At 36.5% G+C, this 17,341-nt stretch overlaps 1 protein-coding gene across 2 annotated transcripts in view; it reads left to right on the top strand.

The window, feature by feature from the left end:
- cacng5a (calcium channel, voltage-dependent, gamma subunit 5a) overlaps nucleotides 1–3,898 on the top strand; it is a gene marked incomplete at both ends in the record, with an annotated part of 56,654 nt that extends 52,756 nt beyond the window's left edge. For both annotated transcript variants that reach the window (XM_081381846.1, XM_081381845.1), the window contains one exon: nucleotides 3,641–3,898. In XM_081381846.1, coding sequence (XP_081237972.1) covers nucleotides 3,641–3,898 — 258 coding nt within the window. The remainder of the gene's footprint in view (nucleotides 1–3,640) is intronic.
- Nucleotides 3,899–17,341: the final 13,443 nt, after the last annotated feature.

Below are 17,341 nucleotides of genomic sequence, written 5' to 3'. Positions count from 1 at the left end.
TTCTGTCCACTGAGCTTAGGACAAGAGGAACAGAGCAACTTAAAAAGTGGGAAACTGAAATGAAACACAATGAGGGCCTCTAGTGGCCAAAAAAGTGGCCTTGAAACTGCACCAATGGCCTCCATTGCCGCATCTCATGCTACTTATGCTCCTGCCTCTTACCCTTGTGGACACACCTTTTTGTCTTTTCTGGCTTCCACCTTCAAAAGCAAAATCTCCCATCCACTGTGTTCATTGATGTTTGATTGATGTTCTGAATGTTGTTTTGTTGTTGCTTTATCTTTATCTTTTGCTTAAAGGGATAGTTCACCTGAAAATGAAAATTAGCCCATGATTTACTCACCCTCATGTCATCCTAGGTGTATATGACATTCTTCTTTCAGATGAATACAGTCAGAGTTATATATATATATATAAAAAAAGTCCTGACTCTTCAAAGCTTTATAATGGCAATAGTCAAATTCATGAATATTTTTCTTACACAAACTCATCGCTTACCTTCAGAAGGCCTTTAGAGCGCCTGACTCTCAAGCTGGAGATCCGGGTTCGAGGCCCGCATAGAACGGGGCGAGTAGCACCCGGGCGGAGGGCTTACAAGGGGATACATTTATGTAGTTGTTGTGGAGTTACATTGATTCATCTCATCGACTTGCATGTTTAACTTTTACATAAGGTGAAACAGTTGCTGAGGTCTTTAAGACAGATGTGACACTTTTTGATCTGAATTCATTAACATTATTACAATATTAAGTAGTTATTCATGTGAGTATGCATCTGTTCTGAATCTGGTGGGAAAATGTGTGTGTGTGTGTGTGTGTGTGTGTGTGTGTGTGTGTGTGTGTGTGTGTGTGTGTGTGTGTGCGCGCGTGCGCGTGTGTGTGTGTGTGTGTGTGTGTGTGTGTGTGTGTGTGTGTGTAGCAACTCAATGTAAAAACTGTACATAATGTAATAAGTAATACATTATTATTGTAATAAAATGTAATAAAAAGCATAATACAATCTTGAGCTCATAATATAATAAAACATGTTACATTATGATAAATGTATTACATTACAAACTCACCAAAACATGGTCATATTGTCATCATTGTAATCTTGTCTTGATCTTGTCCTTTTGGTCATGACCCACAGCTCATAACCATAGGTGAGAGTAGGAACGTAGATTGACCGGTAAATCGAGAGCTTCGCCTTACGGCTCAGTTCCTTCTTCACCACGACAGACCGGTACAGCGACCGCATTACTGCAGAAGCTGCACCGATCCGTCTGTCAATCTCCCGTTCCATCCTTCCCTCACTCGTGAACAAGACCCCGAGACACTTGAACTCCTCCACTTGAGGCAGGAACTCTCCACCAACCTGAAGCGGGCAAACCACCCTTTTCCGACTGAGAACCATGGCCTCGGATTTGGAGGTGCTGATTCTCATCCCAGCCGCTTCACACTCGGCTGCAAACCGTCCCAGTGCATGCTGAAGGTCCTGGTCTGATGGGGCCAGCACGACAACATCATCCGCAAAGAGCAGAGATGAAATCGTGTGGTCCCTAAACCTGACACCCTCCGGCCCCTGGCTGCGCCTAGAAATTCTGTCCATAAAAATTATGAACAGAACCGGCGACAAAGGGCAGCCCTGCCGGAGTCCAACATGCACCAGGAACAAGTCTGACTTACTGCCGGCAATGCGGACCAAGCTCCTGCTCCGGTCGTACAGGGACTGGATAGCCCTTATCAAAGGGCCCCGAACCCCATACTCCCAGAGCACCCTCCACAAGATGCCGCGGGGGACACAGTCGAATGCCTTCTCCAAATCCACAAAGCACATGTGGATTGGTTGGGCAAACTCCCATGAACCCTCCAGGAGAGGAGAGGGTATAGAGCTGGTCCAATGTTCCACGACCAGGACGGAAACCACACTGTTCCTCCTGAATCCGAGGTTCTACTATTGGCCGGATTCTCCTCTCCAGTACCCTGGCATAGAATTTCCCGGGGAGGCTAAGAAGTGTGATCCCCCGATAGTTGGAGCACACCCTCCGGTCCTTCTTCTTAAAAAGAGGGACCACCACCCCGGTCTGCCAGTCCAAAGGCACTGTCCCCGACCGCCATGCGATGCTGCAGAGGCGTGTCAACCAAGACAGCCCCACAACATCCAGAGACTTGAGGTACTCAGGGCGGATCTCATCCACCCCCGGTGCCTTGCCACCGAGGAGTTTCTTGACTACCTCGGTGACTTCATCTTGGGTGATCGACGAGTCCGCCTCCGAGCCCTCAGCCTCTGCTTCCTCAATGGAAGACGTGACGGCGGGATTGAGGAGATCCTCGAAGTATTCCTTCCACCGTCCGATGATATCCCCAGTCGAGGTCAACAGCTGCCCACCTCCACTGTAAACAGCGTTGGTAGGGCACTGCTTCCCCCTCCTGAGGCGCCGGACGGTTTGCCAGAATCTCTTCGTGTCCGACCGATAGTCCTTCTCCATGGCCTCACCGAACTCCTCCCAGGCCCGAGTTTTTGCCTGTACTACTATTTCTACTACTACTACTATTATAATTACTGCTACTACTATTACTTACATAAGGTATACCACTATGGTATAACACTGTGTAAAAATGTTGTTAAAATTGTGTGTGTGTGTGTGTGTGTGTGATAGATCCCGTTACCTTCTTCAACCAATGGCAGCATGATGTCCAGTGGTTATAAAAAGTAAACACACCCCTGTTAAAACAGCTTGGTTTAAAGAAAGAAAGAAAGAAAGAAAGAAAGAACTTGTGCACCTTTAATGTGGAATTACAATTAATGCAATGCCACTGAAAAAATATATAAGAAAAGATAATGATCATATTGTAAACATTGTTTCACTTATTCATTAGTGCTGTTATTACCTTATGAACTGTGATTACATTATATGTTGCTACAGTGTGTTCATAATGTAATCAATTTCTAATACAATAACCTATTACATTAAGCGAAAAATTGTTATTACATTGGAAAATCGATATTACATTATGAGCAGCCATATCACCCTGTAGCCCAAGAGTGGTTGCCCACTAAAGCTAAGCAAGGTTGATCCTGGTCAGGACCTGGATGGGAGACCACCTGGGAAAACTAGGTTGCTGCTGTAAGAGGTTTTAGTGAGGCCAGCAGGTGTGGGTCCTAACACCCCCTGTATAGTGACGGAGACACTATACTGTAACAAGCACTGTCCTTCGGATGAGACATTAAACTGAGGTCCTGACTCTCTGTGGTCATTAAAAATGGCCATGGCACTTCTCGTAAAGAGTAGGGGTGTAAGTCCTCAGTACATGTACAGTTAGTACATATGAAAGCACTATATAAATGCCTCATTCATTCATTCATTCATTCAAGATTTTATTTTATTTATTATTAAATTATAACATTATAAACATTTTATTGCATTAATAATGTAATATTTAATATTTAAAAACCTATAACAATAACTACTATTACAATAAATACCTATTACATTATGTTTTGTTATTACATTATGAGTTGCATAAGTATGAACAATTCACACAGTGATTAGTGAATGAGACCCAGTATCCTAGACACCCAAAAGAAATGTAAAATATTTTGTTGCATTTCATTAATTTCACGTACTTCAATTTCTCTCTTGTTGTCTCACCGTCAGATGGCAGGTGTGATGTCTGTCTACCTGTTTTTGAAGCGGTACACTGCAGAGGAGATGTACAGACCACACCCGGGTTTCTACAGGCCACGCCTCAGCAACTGTTCTGACTATTCTGGCCAGTTCCTGCATCCAGATGCCAGGGCTCGTGGACGCAGTCCCTCAGATATATCCAGTGAAGCATCCGTCCAAATGAATTTAAACTACCCTGCCCTTCTCAAGTGTCCCGACTATGATCAGATGTCCTCATCACCCTGTTGAAATTGCAAATGCACATTAGTGATATCTGAGACGGAGAAAGCTCTATAGCTAGTTCTTGAAGATGCTGTGCTGGAATGGCTTTGGCACCGGAGATCCTGTGTGTTTGGACGTTATTTACTTGTCTTTGAGAGCCTTCAGTACCAATGCAGGTTTTCTGAGTTTAATACATCAGTTGATGGTATCATGTTATTTGTAGTGCACTACACTGATGTGTAGCAAACAGTAGGCTATCTCTGCCTTTTTCTTAAAGGAGAACTCCGGTCAATTTTAACATTGAGCTCATTTTTTTGTACATTTGGAGTGCTGTCAATACAGAGAACAACGACAAAAATCGGTGTTGCCTACACTGAGTTATTTGCACCATGTTGACTTCAATGGGGCAAGTACTAAACCTGCTTTTAGCCTCTTAACACCCTTTATGTGTCATTACAAGTGCACAGAAAATGTGAGTGATTCCTTCTGAGTGAACACAAGTGAATCTGACTGCAGTAGATGTGAAAGATATGTATAAAAATGATGTTATTTAAGCTAGCGCAAATACCTGTGTTTACATCCTGTTTTCGGTTGAAGTTCATAGTAATCAATTGCCGAGTTCACGCGCATAGGTTTAGTTACCTATGATCACGCGCATGAACTCGGCAATCGATTACTTTGGACTTCAACCGAAAACAGGATGTAAACACAGGTATTTGCGCTGGCTTAAATAACATCATTTTTATACATATCTTTCACATCTACTGCAGTCAGATTCACTCTTGTTCACTCAGAAGGAATCACTCACATTTTCTCTGCACTTGTAATGACACATCAAGGATGTTAAGAGGCTAAAAGCAGGTTTAGTACTTGCCCCATTGAAGTCAACAGGGTGCAAATTTTAAAAATAGAATAACTCGGTGTAGGCAACACAGATTTTTGTCGTTGTTCTCTGTATTGACAGCACTCCAAATGTACAAAAAAATGAGCTCAATGTTAAAATTGACCGGAGTTCTCCTTTAAAGGTCTGGATTTTATTTTCGATTTTTTTTTTTTTTCATTCAAACAGTCAGTTGGTTCTTTGTCATTTTTTAACCAAAACTGCAGCTTTAATTGAGAACGGATCTATGTAAAAAAAAAAAAAAAAAAAAAAGTATAAAACGGTTAGTTTTTAGTTGCCTATTTGTTAAAGCACATACTAGAAAAGAAGAAAATGTGACTCACCATTAATCTAGACCTGCCCTTAAAAACCATAACACATAGCTTAAATATTGATGTTTTATGTTATTATTATGACTAGCTGTGGTTTTGGATTAAGCTTTTGTGTTTGATATGAATGTTAATATTATTCCAGACTCCAGTTTTATTCATTTTTTTTTTTTTATTATTATTTATTATTATTATTATTTTATTACCATTTATTTCTTTATTTTGATGGTCCGTAACCTTGCACCTACATGTCAACTAACTAACTCTCAATAGACTATTAGTTGAGTATTAGTAGACTGTTAGGGGTAGGGGTAGGGGTCAGGGGTAGTAGAATAAGTTGACATGTACTAGCAAAGTTACTTATAGGCAGTAGAATGTCTGTTGGGGGACCATCAAAATATAGTGTTAACAGATATTAAGTAGACTCTACTAATATTCTAATAATACTCTAATAAGAGTTATCTGACATGTAGGTGCAACTTTACTTATTGTCAACAGATTGTCTAAAGCGGAAAATCAAATAAAGTGTTACCTTTTTTGTTATCTGCTTGTGCTTTACATTCTGGTCTAATCAGAAGATCAACACATCATGTTGCAGAGACAACAATTGTTTTGATTAATAAAAGAAAAACAAAAATCTGTATCATTGATTTTCACTGCGGTATATATGTTAGAAAAAGAATAAACATCTATGTTTGTTTTATAATAAATTTCTCCACTGTTTTTATATTCCATTTGTTATGATTTGATATAATACAAATTATTATAAATTAATCAGAGTTGGCCTATTGTACTTTTGCAAAATAGACTCTGTCATCCTCTTGCATGCTAGTTGAATTTGTCTGAAAACAAAAAGCCAGTAAGAAGCAAAAGCTGAAAATATGAACATATATATTTAGTTACTCATGCACAAGATGGCAAAGCAACTCACCCAAAGGAAAATGTTATTCCAATTTTGGCCGTTAAATTTAGTTTATTTTAGAAATTGAGTTTCTAAACAACTATGTAAATATCACATAAAGTATTGCCAGAGGAAATAATAAGAGTTAATTTCTATGATAGTCCAAAATGTACAGCACATCAAATAATGTTGCCACTTTCTTCTTAAAGTCATATATATATATATATATATATATATTAGAACATAATACTGTTACATATAACTTTTGTACGTATATGTTATATATCCATATACAGATGGTGGCCAACCAGAATGAGACTTTTACCGCCGCCGTTCCCGCGGCGGCAAAATTGGGATGTGTATTTGCTGCCTTTTACCGCTGAGTGGCGCTGTAATCACAGACTTCAAAAGTGTCAGTTTATTCTCTTTATGACGTAATCTGCCGCGGCAGTAATCTGAGCTGAGGTCGCAGATAAATTCAAGATAAATATTGTGGTTAAACGAATTCAAATTCATTAAATTTAAACAAAGTAGACACACGTTAACATTGTGTGCCCAGTTTTTCTATAATTTAGAAAGGCTATGTCAATAGGTTACTTACTTCGTGTTATCTTAATGTGTTTGTAGATTTATTAACTGAAACATAACAGTGAAATAAATTAAAATAATTTACCGTAAAATTAAGACATTTTCAGGACTTGCAGTTACCGATGTTAGTCAGTTTAAGCATTCTTTGTTATATTCAGAATTAAAAAGGCTTTCATGTTGTTATGATTATCATTTGAATTCTTTAATAAATAATCAACCACAATGGCTATTAGCCTACTGCCGCAGCAAAAATAAACCAGTCGAATTTCAAAGTCGTTCGCGCACAGCAGCAACTGCGGCATTTTAAAAGGTAAGTTTCCTATCTGTTTATAAAAAAAAAATAAAAAAATGTGGCAAGATCTTGTAAAAAAAAAAAAAAAAAAAAAAACTTTTTTCATTATTTGAACAAAAATGAGACTAATTGAATATGTAAAAATATAAACAAACAAAGCAGAGAATAAAACAAACTTTTAGGGAAAAAATATAGGCCTATTATGCTACAACAGAATTGGTTAACATTAACGAAAGCAAAATATGTAAAAATACATTTCAAACAATATAAAACAAAACAAATTCGTGGCCGAGTGGTAGGCTATAACGTTCAAAACCCGAACAAACATGGGCTACTTTTTTATTATTAATGCAGAAAGATTTGATAGTTCTAAAATATTGCTACACCATAGCCTATTGTTTTTTTCTCATAGTCTATTTTAAATATTTTATATTTATAAAATAAATTTACCATTAATTTCCATTTTACATTAGGGACAATTTTTATCCAACAGAATGGCTGAATTAACATCTGCATAATAATAATAATAAATAAATAAATAAACAAACAAACAGCACATATCTGGTAAAAACACTTTTTAAAAATTTTTCGACACATAATTTCGAGACAGTAAATTGCCAATGTTAAAAAAATAAACAAATAAAAAAGAATATGACAAACTTTTAAAACAGAGAAAATAGTTTACTTAGGCTATTCAGACGATAGCTCTGTGGTCAATGCAATAACAATAGCCTCTCGAAGCTTCAAACAATCTGAGATCGAATCTCAGTGTAGCCGACAGGGTTTATGTTTTTCCGGTCTTGATGCTTAAATATGTATCTGTTTATTAAAGTCAATCATCTTGTTTAATTATCAATTGTACATTACAACATCAATTTGCTACATTCCAGTTGAGCCGCTGCAAAGACGACACATCAGATGAAGGAAGACTGTCAGCCGATTGCACCAGAAAATGAAGATGATGAAGCTCGTCTTTAATCTGCTAAATTATTTTTGTGTGTGTGTGAATCATTCACGAGTTTGAGATGACTGACAGTTATACCCGGCCATAGCAACGGAAGACATTTTTCAAAACAGATCGAACAAATCAGAAAAATACTTTCAGTACAGTATTGCTTTCAATTAAAAAATAAACAATGAAAATGTAAAAGAAAAAGAAAATTAATTAAGTTTGAAAACCCATTGCACATTTCAAGGTATGAATAAAGTGTCGGGAAAGTTTATTTATTTAAACAGGGTTGCATCGATGCGATTTTATTCCCTTTGTGATGCAAAATAAGAAACACAGAATCTTATTCTTGCAACATTTTAAATTTCTATTGTCAAAGAAATTGCAGCTAAATTAAAAAATTAAAACGGTACAAAACGAAAAAAGTTCAAAGCAACATAAATTAAGAACAGGCGTTTATCTTCGCCTCTGTATTTTTTTAGTAAGTTTGGTCTCCCTCACTGCGCGCGGCGGGTCTCTCTCGAAATTAAGCATTTCAGCGTTAAAAAAAACACCATACAGCTGATAATACTGTATATGTCGCTGTGTGTCATCCACACAAATCACGAAAGAAAAAACTGTAACAAATAGCTTTTGTTCCTTCAAAGATACAACATGCCTTGCTGAATTCACCTTACAATAAAACGAGGTGGGTCGCGAATTAAAGAGCTCTGTATCTGCTAAATTGAAATTGTGTGTGGAAAACCTTTAAATACAATCAATAAAACTACAATATATAATTTAATAAGATATAGGGCCTACTGCACATAGGCTATGGACTTTTGGAGATTTTGAGATTAATCCTTAAAAGAATGTTGCCTTTGCCTCATCAGGCTGGCTCCGACACTCTCCATATGAAAGAAGGAACATTAACACCTCTGTCCTGCACCCCCACGATAAAGCAACTATTGCCTTCTCCAAACCCCCCACAGGCTAGTTTGCAAAACAAAACAAAGAGTTTGACACTCGTCGTGGTGTGCCCAAACACTTAATTATAAACTTCAATATTTCATTCAAAACAATCTCAAGACGCTTTGTGACATTTTGAAAAGCCGTGGATGCATTACTGCCACTATGAACGCAACAGAATACTGGTTCTGATTTTATTGTTTGTCGTTTAAACGTCATATATATATATATATATATATATATATATATATATATATATATAATTTTTTTTTTAACAGAACTGCTTTTGAAATTACCATTGGAATTATTATAGGCTACAGAAGTAAAGTCATTGTATAATATTTGCTCCTTAGTGTAAAATGGAAATGCATGGTGATTTTATTTTGTAAATAGACTATAAGCAAAAAAAAAACTATGTTTTAGAACTAGACAAATCTCTCTGCGTCAACAATAGACTATAAAATGCATTAATAGGCTAAAAATCAGTAGTCCTAGTAAGTTCGGGATTCGAACCCGTGTCATCTAAATGATCGTAACGTAAGTTCAACCACTCGGCCACGATTCACTCGTTGCGATATGGCCTAACGTTCCAGTGTGTGTTCGCTCACACGAGCGAGAAGCGCTCTTCATTCAAATGAACGCGCCGCCGCGTTTGTCGAACACTAATTCATCATGCCAGAATAAAACCTGGCTTTAGAACAATGCATAGCGCCACTCGTCGTGGTGTGCCAAAAATTTTACAATCATTTAGTTTAATTTATTTCAGTGTTAATGTTTGAGTTAAAAAAATCCTCTACAAATTAAAGTAGGCTAACACAAAGTCGGCTATAAGAGTCCTTTATAGGCTACTAAAAAGCAAAGGGCTTACAGTCTTAACATTTAGGCTACTTTGCTTAAATTCGATACATTTATTTTCAGTAGGGCCTAATAAATTTGTAGGGATGTAATTTCAGTATGCTTTACCAACGCTATGTATTCAATTAAAGTTCCAGTCTGGGGTGCGTTTCCCGAAAGCATCGTTGGCCAACTATGGTCGCAAGTTCCGTCGTTACCAATAGAGTTCAATGGACATTGCGATGAACTTGCGACCATAGTTGGCCAACGATGCTTTCGGGAAACGCACCCCTGGTCTCTATATTTCCTTCAGCTGACACTAATATGCAAGTGCACAGCAAAAATCACAACTTGTGTTTGCTGAACGCAAGTTATTTAAGGTGTCTCAACTGTACACAGTCTACCCTACAGTGTGAATTCGTTACAAGGTTTCATTTAATTAAATTAATGTGCAGCAATTTGTACAAATACAGTCTATAGGCATATACTGTTGTAGCCATTAAATAATCTCATTTAGTATCATATTTGTTAAAATATTCTAATGTTATTTTTTTCCATCTATGTTGAATATGAAAAGTGAACAGCACGAGTAAGATAGGATGCATTATATCGAGAGATGGATATGGAGTGGGTCAGACATGATTTTGACCACTTCATTAAGTTTTGTTTAGTAGAAAACCTTTCTTTAAAGTGAATTTCGTTTTCTATAAATTGTATCTTAATTTTAATACATTTTTCATCAACCCTTGCCTGGATTTAATAAGTAAGAGAAGCAAATATAACAGACACTAATCATGGAGGCACCCGCGCGGTCACTTGCATTGCACGTCAACTGGAGCGCATCTCATCCTCCTAACTTAACGAAACTCAGCTAATGCCTCACACAGACATGATAAATACATCAAATACACAAAGCTTGAAATGTCTTCAAACGAAATAATTCAAAACGAAAAGAAAAAGGCTACTCTCTGATTATGTCTTTATGTGCATTTCTCTCTAGGTGGGTTCACTACAAATATGGCGATCGTCAACTTCATCTTTGCAGTCGACACTGTCAGAAAACACTAGTTTATTGATAAAAATCAATGCACGCATCACCGGATAAATACACATCTTGCTTGTTGCTTGCACGCACACATATTATGTCGAAAAAACGAAATATTATGTTGAAATAACATTATTATTATTAATAATACATCTTTTAGAATATTTGATTAAATGCTGATTGCTGCGCTTGTTCAATTTAATTAAATTAAAACTTTAATTGTGATAATTAAAATAATTGAAAATTAAATATTTAGTGGCCAAGTTTTGCTAATTTATTATATAGGCTATTATATGCCTATTGCCTATATTAAGTAGGTCATATTTAGACAAGGCATATATTAAGTTATTTTAGCTGTTATGAGAAAAATAAATCTAAGGAAATCTAAAATCTAAATCTAAAAAAAAAAATCTAACGCCAATTCAACATGCCAGAATAAAACCTGATTTTTGAACAATGCGTAACGCCACTCGGCCTGGTGTGCCAAAACACTACATTTTAAACTTCAATGTTTAATTCAAAACAATCACAAAACGCGTTGTGACATTTTTTTTAAGCAGCCTAGCCTACATACATTAAGGGCATCCGCGTAATCTCTCAAAAATGATGCCACACTACTCCATGTTTTTTTTTTTAAGGACTGCTTTTGAAATCACTATAAATTACTATGCAATTGTATCGCTCACGAGAGCTCTTCATTTATCTATGCCTCAATAGAATAGTAAAAATATTCAGCGTCATTGCTCCTAATGTCGTCTCTATTTTTTACTTTTGATTCTATTTTTTCAGTTCTAAAATTTATTCTATCTTTGGTTCTATTCTGTTGTAGCCCAATAGGCCTATTTATATATATGAAAAATATGCCTATTAGGCTTAGGGTTTTATATTTAACCCACTTACATTTTAAAATACGGCAATTGCTGCTGTTTTGCACAATGTCCCTTTGCGCCACCTGGCGGTCATTTCGGGAACGACTTTGAAATGCGGCTGGTTTATTTTTGCCGCGGTGATTTCGCCGCGGCAGCTGGCGCGGCGGTAATAGGCATTCTGGTTGTCCACCATCTGTATGGGCCATCAATATGTTAAATACGTAAATATGTTGGAGAGACTTTTATATTGATGTTACTCTATACTAACATGTAGCCACAGCGTAGCAAGTGTGTGTAATACGAAATATATAAAAAATTTAAAAGGTACACTATGGAGAATTTAACATTTAATTCTTAATTAGAAATTAATTTCTGAGAAAAAAATCTGCCCAAAACAACATTCTTTTCTTACCCAATCTCATCACAGTAAGCCTCAATAATGATATATATATATATATATATTGAGTGTAGGGGTTGATACTTAATGTCCTTAAAGTTCCAGCTTCTATGATAGAAAATATATTACTTATCAGATCAGAGAACATATTTTTAGAATTAGAACACATTAGAATTTTCTTCTTAACATCAGAAATTTCTAGTTTGTCCATAGCCGCGGGAACGTATTTTGAGAGCTGCAGGAGCCACATGACGAGAGTGATGTGTGATGACTGACAGGACGATGTAGGCAAGAGCGCAAGAGAACTTTTGTTAATAAAAGTTGCATTTATTTGTTTAATTGAAGTGAATTTGTCTTTGTTTTATAGTTTACATAACTAAGCACTCATTTTAAAGTAAGGGGAAAATCCAAAGACCTTTACATTTGTTGTTACAACGTGGGTACCATATCATCAATCTTATTCATTTTGTTAATAAAAGTTCTAACAAGCGAGTTTGTCATTATGTTATTTTTTTCATTAAGAATAATATTAAATCAATATTACCCTAACAGGACACTTACACTGCATGAAAAGACTCAAATCCGGCAAAATACGGGCATGGTAAACTCCTGTGTAATTTGATGTTTGCCGGATGTATGCGGGAAAAAGCGGATCAGAGTAACATGGAACAGTATATTTCCAGATAAACCCGGAAACCTCACATATGCGGACATATACAGGAATCCGTGAAATTTCACGGACATATACAGCTGAAACACTGCTGGGTGTGAGAGGACTGACAACTGTTAGGTGTGAAGACCTTTCATATGTTAATGACTGACACTAAAGGTGCTGGCTGTTCTCAGAGGGAGGGGTGGCCAGGGAGGACTTCAGGGTTGAGAATTATCTCTGGATTACTATAGGCTAAAGCAAACAAGCTTTTTGTACAGAAAAATAAATAAATTCTTAAGGACCTGAAACACAAAACCGACGTCAAAGAACTAGCAATGACTAAAGCCGACTCTAGGGTTGGCTCACGTCGCCTGTGTCAGGGCCTTAAAACCACTGCATGAAAAAAAGTCTCTTAATCAAATATTTTTTATAAAAACAGGACAAAATAAACACCCAGTCTGAACATATACGTTCACAAAAACATCTGAATATTTAATGAAATAAACAAAGGAATTTAATTAGTGCTGGGAAAAAATTAATCGCATCCAAAATAAAAGTTTGTGTTTGCATAATATATGTGTGTGTACTGTGTATAATTATTCTGTAAATACACACATATGCATGTATTTATTTAAGAAATATCTGCATGTATATACTGTATATACATTTATACACAATTTATATTATATATAAATATAAATAATAATAAAAATAAAAAAATCTTAAATATATACATGCATATGTGTGTATTTATATATACAAAATAATTATATACAGTACACGCACATATATTATGCAAACACAAACTTTTATTTTGGATGCGATTAATCGCGATTAATTTTTTTCCCAGCAATAAATTTAATGGAACAAATAAAGAAAAATGAACCAAACATTTCAGAATATCTCAAATTTTATTGTGAAGTTTTACAAATTGCAGACAACAACAATTGTCACCTTTTTTACAATTGGCTTTTAGCTTGCTTAGTTGGGGAAATTTAATTTAATATTCAACAATATTATTGATCTTCCTGCGTTGACACTATTATATGAGATCTGAGCTGAGCTGGACGATGACATCACGGTTTTCTCCAAAGTGGCTATATATATCCACATTTAAATTTATTTATTTATTTATACAACAAAATGAATCACCACTGAACTGACTTAAGCTGGACTGTGAAGCTATTTTCTTCTGGAAACAAACTGTCTTGCATTACTTTCCTGTTATCTCTGTAAAGCTACTTTGAAACAATCTGTATTGTAAAAAGCACGGTGACTTGATATTTATTAAAAAGGTAGAAGGAACCTGAGCTTTTCTACTCCACTGAATTGAAGACCGAGGTCACTACAGTTAAAATCTCTTGCTGATTTAATCCACCTTTAAACTATTAATGTCTATGAACAAATAGCCTATGTATTTTTATGTTTGTGTGCCTCAGCGTTTCTGAGTGAACACCGCTGGTTTACTCACTATTTTAAAGTGTACTGTCGATCACGTGATATGACGTCATGACGTGCAGCTGACGTTACCTGAAAAATCTGTCCAAGATGGCTACCCTCTTGAGCGACGTGTATCAAGAATGAAACAACTTGTAAGTAAACCAAAACACTTCAAAACTACTTTGCTTGTTGTAATATTGTAAGAATATCACATTACACGTGATATTTGACTTAGACGAGGCTATTTTTAAGTTGCAAGCGCGGTGCCGCGGGCGCGATTGCCGTCAGTCCGCCTGCTAGTTACAGATAATATCCTGTGTACTGTTAATGTCGTGGCAGGGCAATAATGTTAACGTTAGTCAATAACTCTTTTCAGCAAGCGATAGTCCTTCTGTTTTTGAGTGTGTTGCTGCTGTTTGTGTTAAGCGCCCTGCTCTGGCAAGTTCAATGTGATGTTATCTACATGCTGATGCACCCAAATGAGCTAGTGGCTAACGTTAGCAGTTACGTTAACTTTTACTCAAACAAAGTTAAGGTTATGGACATAATATTTACCGAATGAACTATGCAAGTTTTTATTAAACCCTTTACAAACGTCTTTTCATTATAGGTTTAAGTGGAAGGAGTGCAGTGAGCATCCCCAAAATCAAGGTGACTCAAATGTTAATTTAGTCTGTAACTATTTTTCACCATTTCTTTTATTTGGAGCCTAATTCATTAGCATCAATCAAACGTCTCTTAAAAATTAAATCTCTTGCTGTCTGTTTTTGTGTGCATGTGCAGACCTACATTGTCACCAGAGAGCAACTTTATCGGTAAGTTACATTCACTTGAAATTCTGTATCATTAATTTGTCATTAAAGAGGTTGATTGCATAATTTGACTGGTTTCATATTGATTGTTTTATCTGTGCAGGTGAAGGACTTCTTGGGGAAATGGCCGGCTCTTCGGATTGAATCACAGGTAAAACAGACTCACTTCTCTTTTCTGCCACTCTTCACACATATTTCACTGCCAAATTTTTAATATGTATCACATTCAAATGGAACAGCAAATGCCACTATTCACTGTGTGTAAGAACTATCACTTTGCATGTGACCATGTTGCTCAACAATGTATTTTAACGGAACATGTTGCATCACAAATGTGTTTTCTGTTGCAAATCGAGTATTAGTCTTTTTATATAATTATTTTTGTTTGTTTTTGTAGCTTTGTGCTGAGTTCCAACGCATCACAAACGTCAACATAAGGAACCAGTTCTATGCTGTGCTTGACCAACACACACCTGCACTGGTGGCCTTGTATAGGCAGAAGGCGGCACGAACCGGTAAGATATCAGAGGCGCTGAGTGACATCTTAAAGACTTATGAACTGATATATTTTGTCTCTTATGTTTACTGTGATGGCCAACTTATTCAAACTGAAAATTCACTTTTGAGGTTCTTGCAGATTGTGAATCCATTTAAACGCTTTTTAATTTCAAACTTTACAGGAACCCGTAAAGCGCCTCCATAATTCAGAGAACAACCCACACAAATACGATCCACAAACCGGGTAAGACTGCGTATTGTATACTGTAAATGTTAGTTTAATCTACCACTATATGGATTTGAAATACTAAAACTGAATTTCATTAATGATGCCTGCAACTTTTTCCCCCAGAATAAATTCATCACATAACCTGGCTGTGACCACTTATCTCTTCAAAGAATTAAGGACAACTTTCACAGACGTTGACCCTGAATGTGCAAAAGGTAATCTTAAAGATGTTGTAATCATTTTAATGTCCTCTGTTTTACTTAGTTTTATTGGCATTACATTTATTTATGATTTATTTAACAGGTTGCAAGACGTATTTTGAGACTTTGCGGAGGAAGTATTCTTTGGCTCAGCCTGAAAAGGCCAAGAAAAGAAACACTATGAAGAACACTGCAAAGAACCGTCAAAGAAAGAGACGGGTAAGTTAAGAAACTGGTTAAGCAGTTGTTGTTTTTTTCTTCTTCAGAATGTAACTGTCCTCCTCTCTGTGTTTTAGTGGTTAAATTACTGTCATGTTTTGCAGTTGCTGGAGACCATGTCCAGTGTTGTACAAACCCAACACATAAAGGGAACTGTGGAAGACTGCAACAATAGAACTGATGTCTGATGAAGATGCTATTGTTGATGGAAGGCCAGTGTGGATGCTGAGGTCTCCACCAAACAGAACCACAGAGTTATCTGCTCTCTGCCAGGTACTACAAACCAGACTAGAGGCTGACCCACGCTACGTCACACCACCAGTGCATCATGGCAGTTTGAAAAAATTAATATTTACATATATACACTTTAATTTCTATATTTATTTATTGATTTTAAATTGTTTTATATTGTATACTTTGTATATTTGTTCCTTTTTGATGTGCATGTTGCTGATCTCCACGTTTTGTATTTTATTCCTTTACACCTTTAACATTTCTTTTTCCCCATTCATTTTAATGTATGTTTATAATGTTCATGTTATATTTGTTTTTGTTCCTTTAAATTTTCATCCCCTCAAATATTTTTGTTCCCCCATTCCTTTTTAATGCTTGTTTATAATGCTCTTTGTAATGTTTTATTTACCTTAATAAAAATTTCAGACTTTCTCATTGTTCTTTGTGTGTGTTTTTAAAATTATATTTGAATGTATTAAAATTGGGGTAAGGGGGGTTTAGTGTATACTGAGCAATATCTGCATAGCTGGCCTATAACCAATCAAATCACTGTGCGAAAAGGCCTAGGGTGGGTTATGTTCTAAAAGTAACCAATCAAATCACTTTCCTGGGTTTTCAATGTATCCTGTCCTCCAATAGTGGTCTGGGTAATGGGAGTGGTTTTAAAAGAAAAGGACCAATAGGGGGGAAGGCCAAAAGGTGCACAAAGGTGTGAAAATGTTCTCTTGAAAAAACCTTTGAGGGATTACTTGCCATGGCAACAAATGGCTGTAGCACGGGAGTATACGTCCACAACATACATCCGATTTGGTATCATTTCGGATGTATACGGATATATACAGACCCGTGGAATTTGAGCTATCCGGCCAGTATACTCCCGGATTCTTCCGAATTCCAGCAGTGTATACAGGAGTATACTGGTCCGGATACACCTCTTTTCATGCAGTGTTACATCTCAGAGATGTCTGTTTGACGTGTGTGTATACATCTGGAAGACTAGGTATTTTTTAGTGTTTGCTCATCTTCAATAGATCTCTAGGATGTTTCCTGTCAGACGTTAAATAGACATTTAGAAAATGATTTAGAATGTATGTAAACTGAAATTTTAAAGACATGTTTGTACACAGCAGATGCTTTCCAGATGAAGCGCTCTT

The sequence above is a fragment of the Scardinius erythrophthalmus genome (genome assembly GCF_964197995.2).
Source record: "Scardinius erythrophthalmus genome assembly, chromosome: 12".
NCBI lineage: Eukaryota > Metazoa > Chordata > Actinopteri > Cypriniformes > Leuciscidae > Scardinius > Scardinius erythrophthalmus.
The sequence above is the reverse complement of the archived record's forward strand: the minus strand, read 5'-3'. Positions and strand labels throughout refer to the sequence as shown.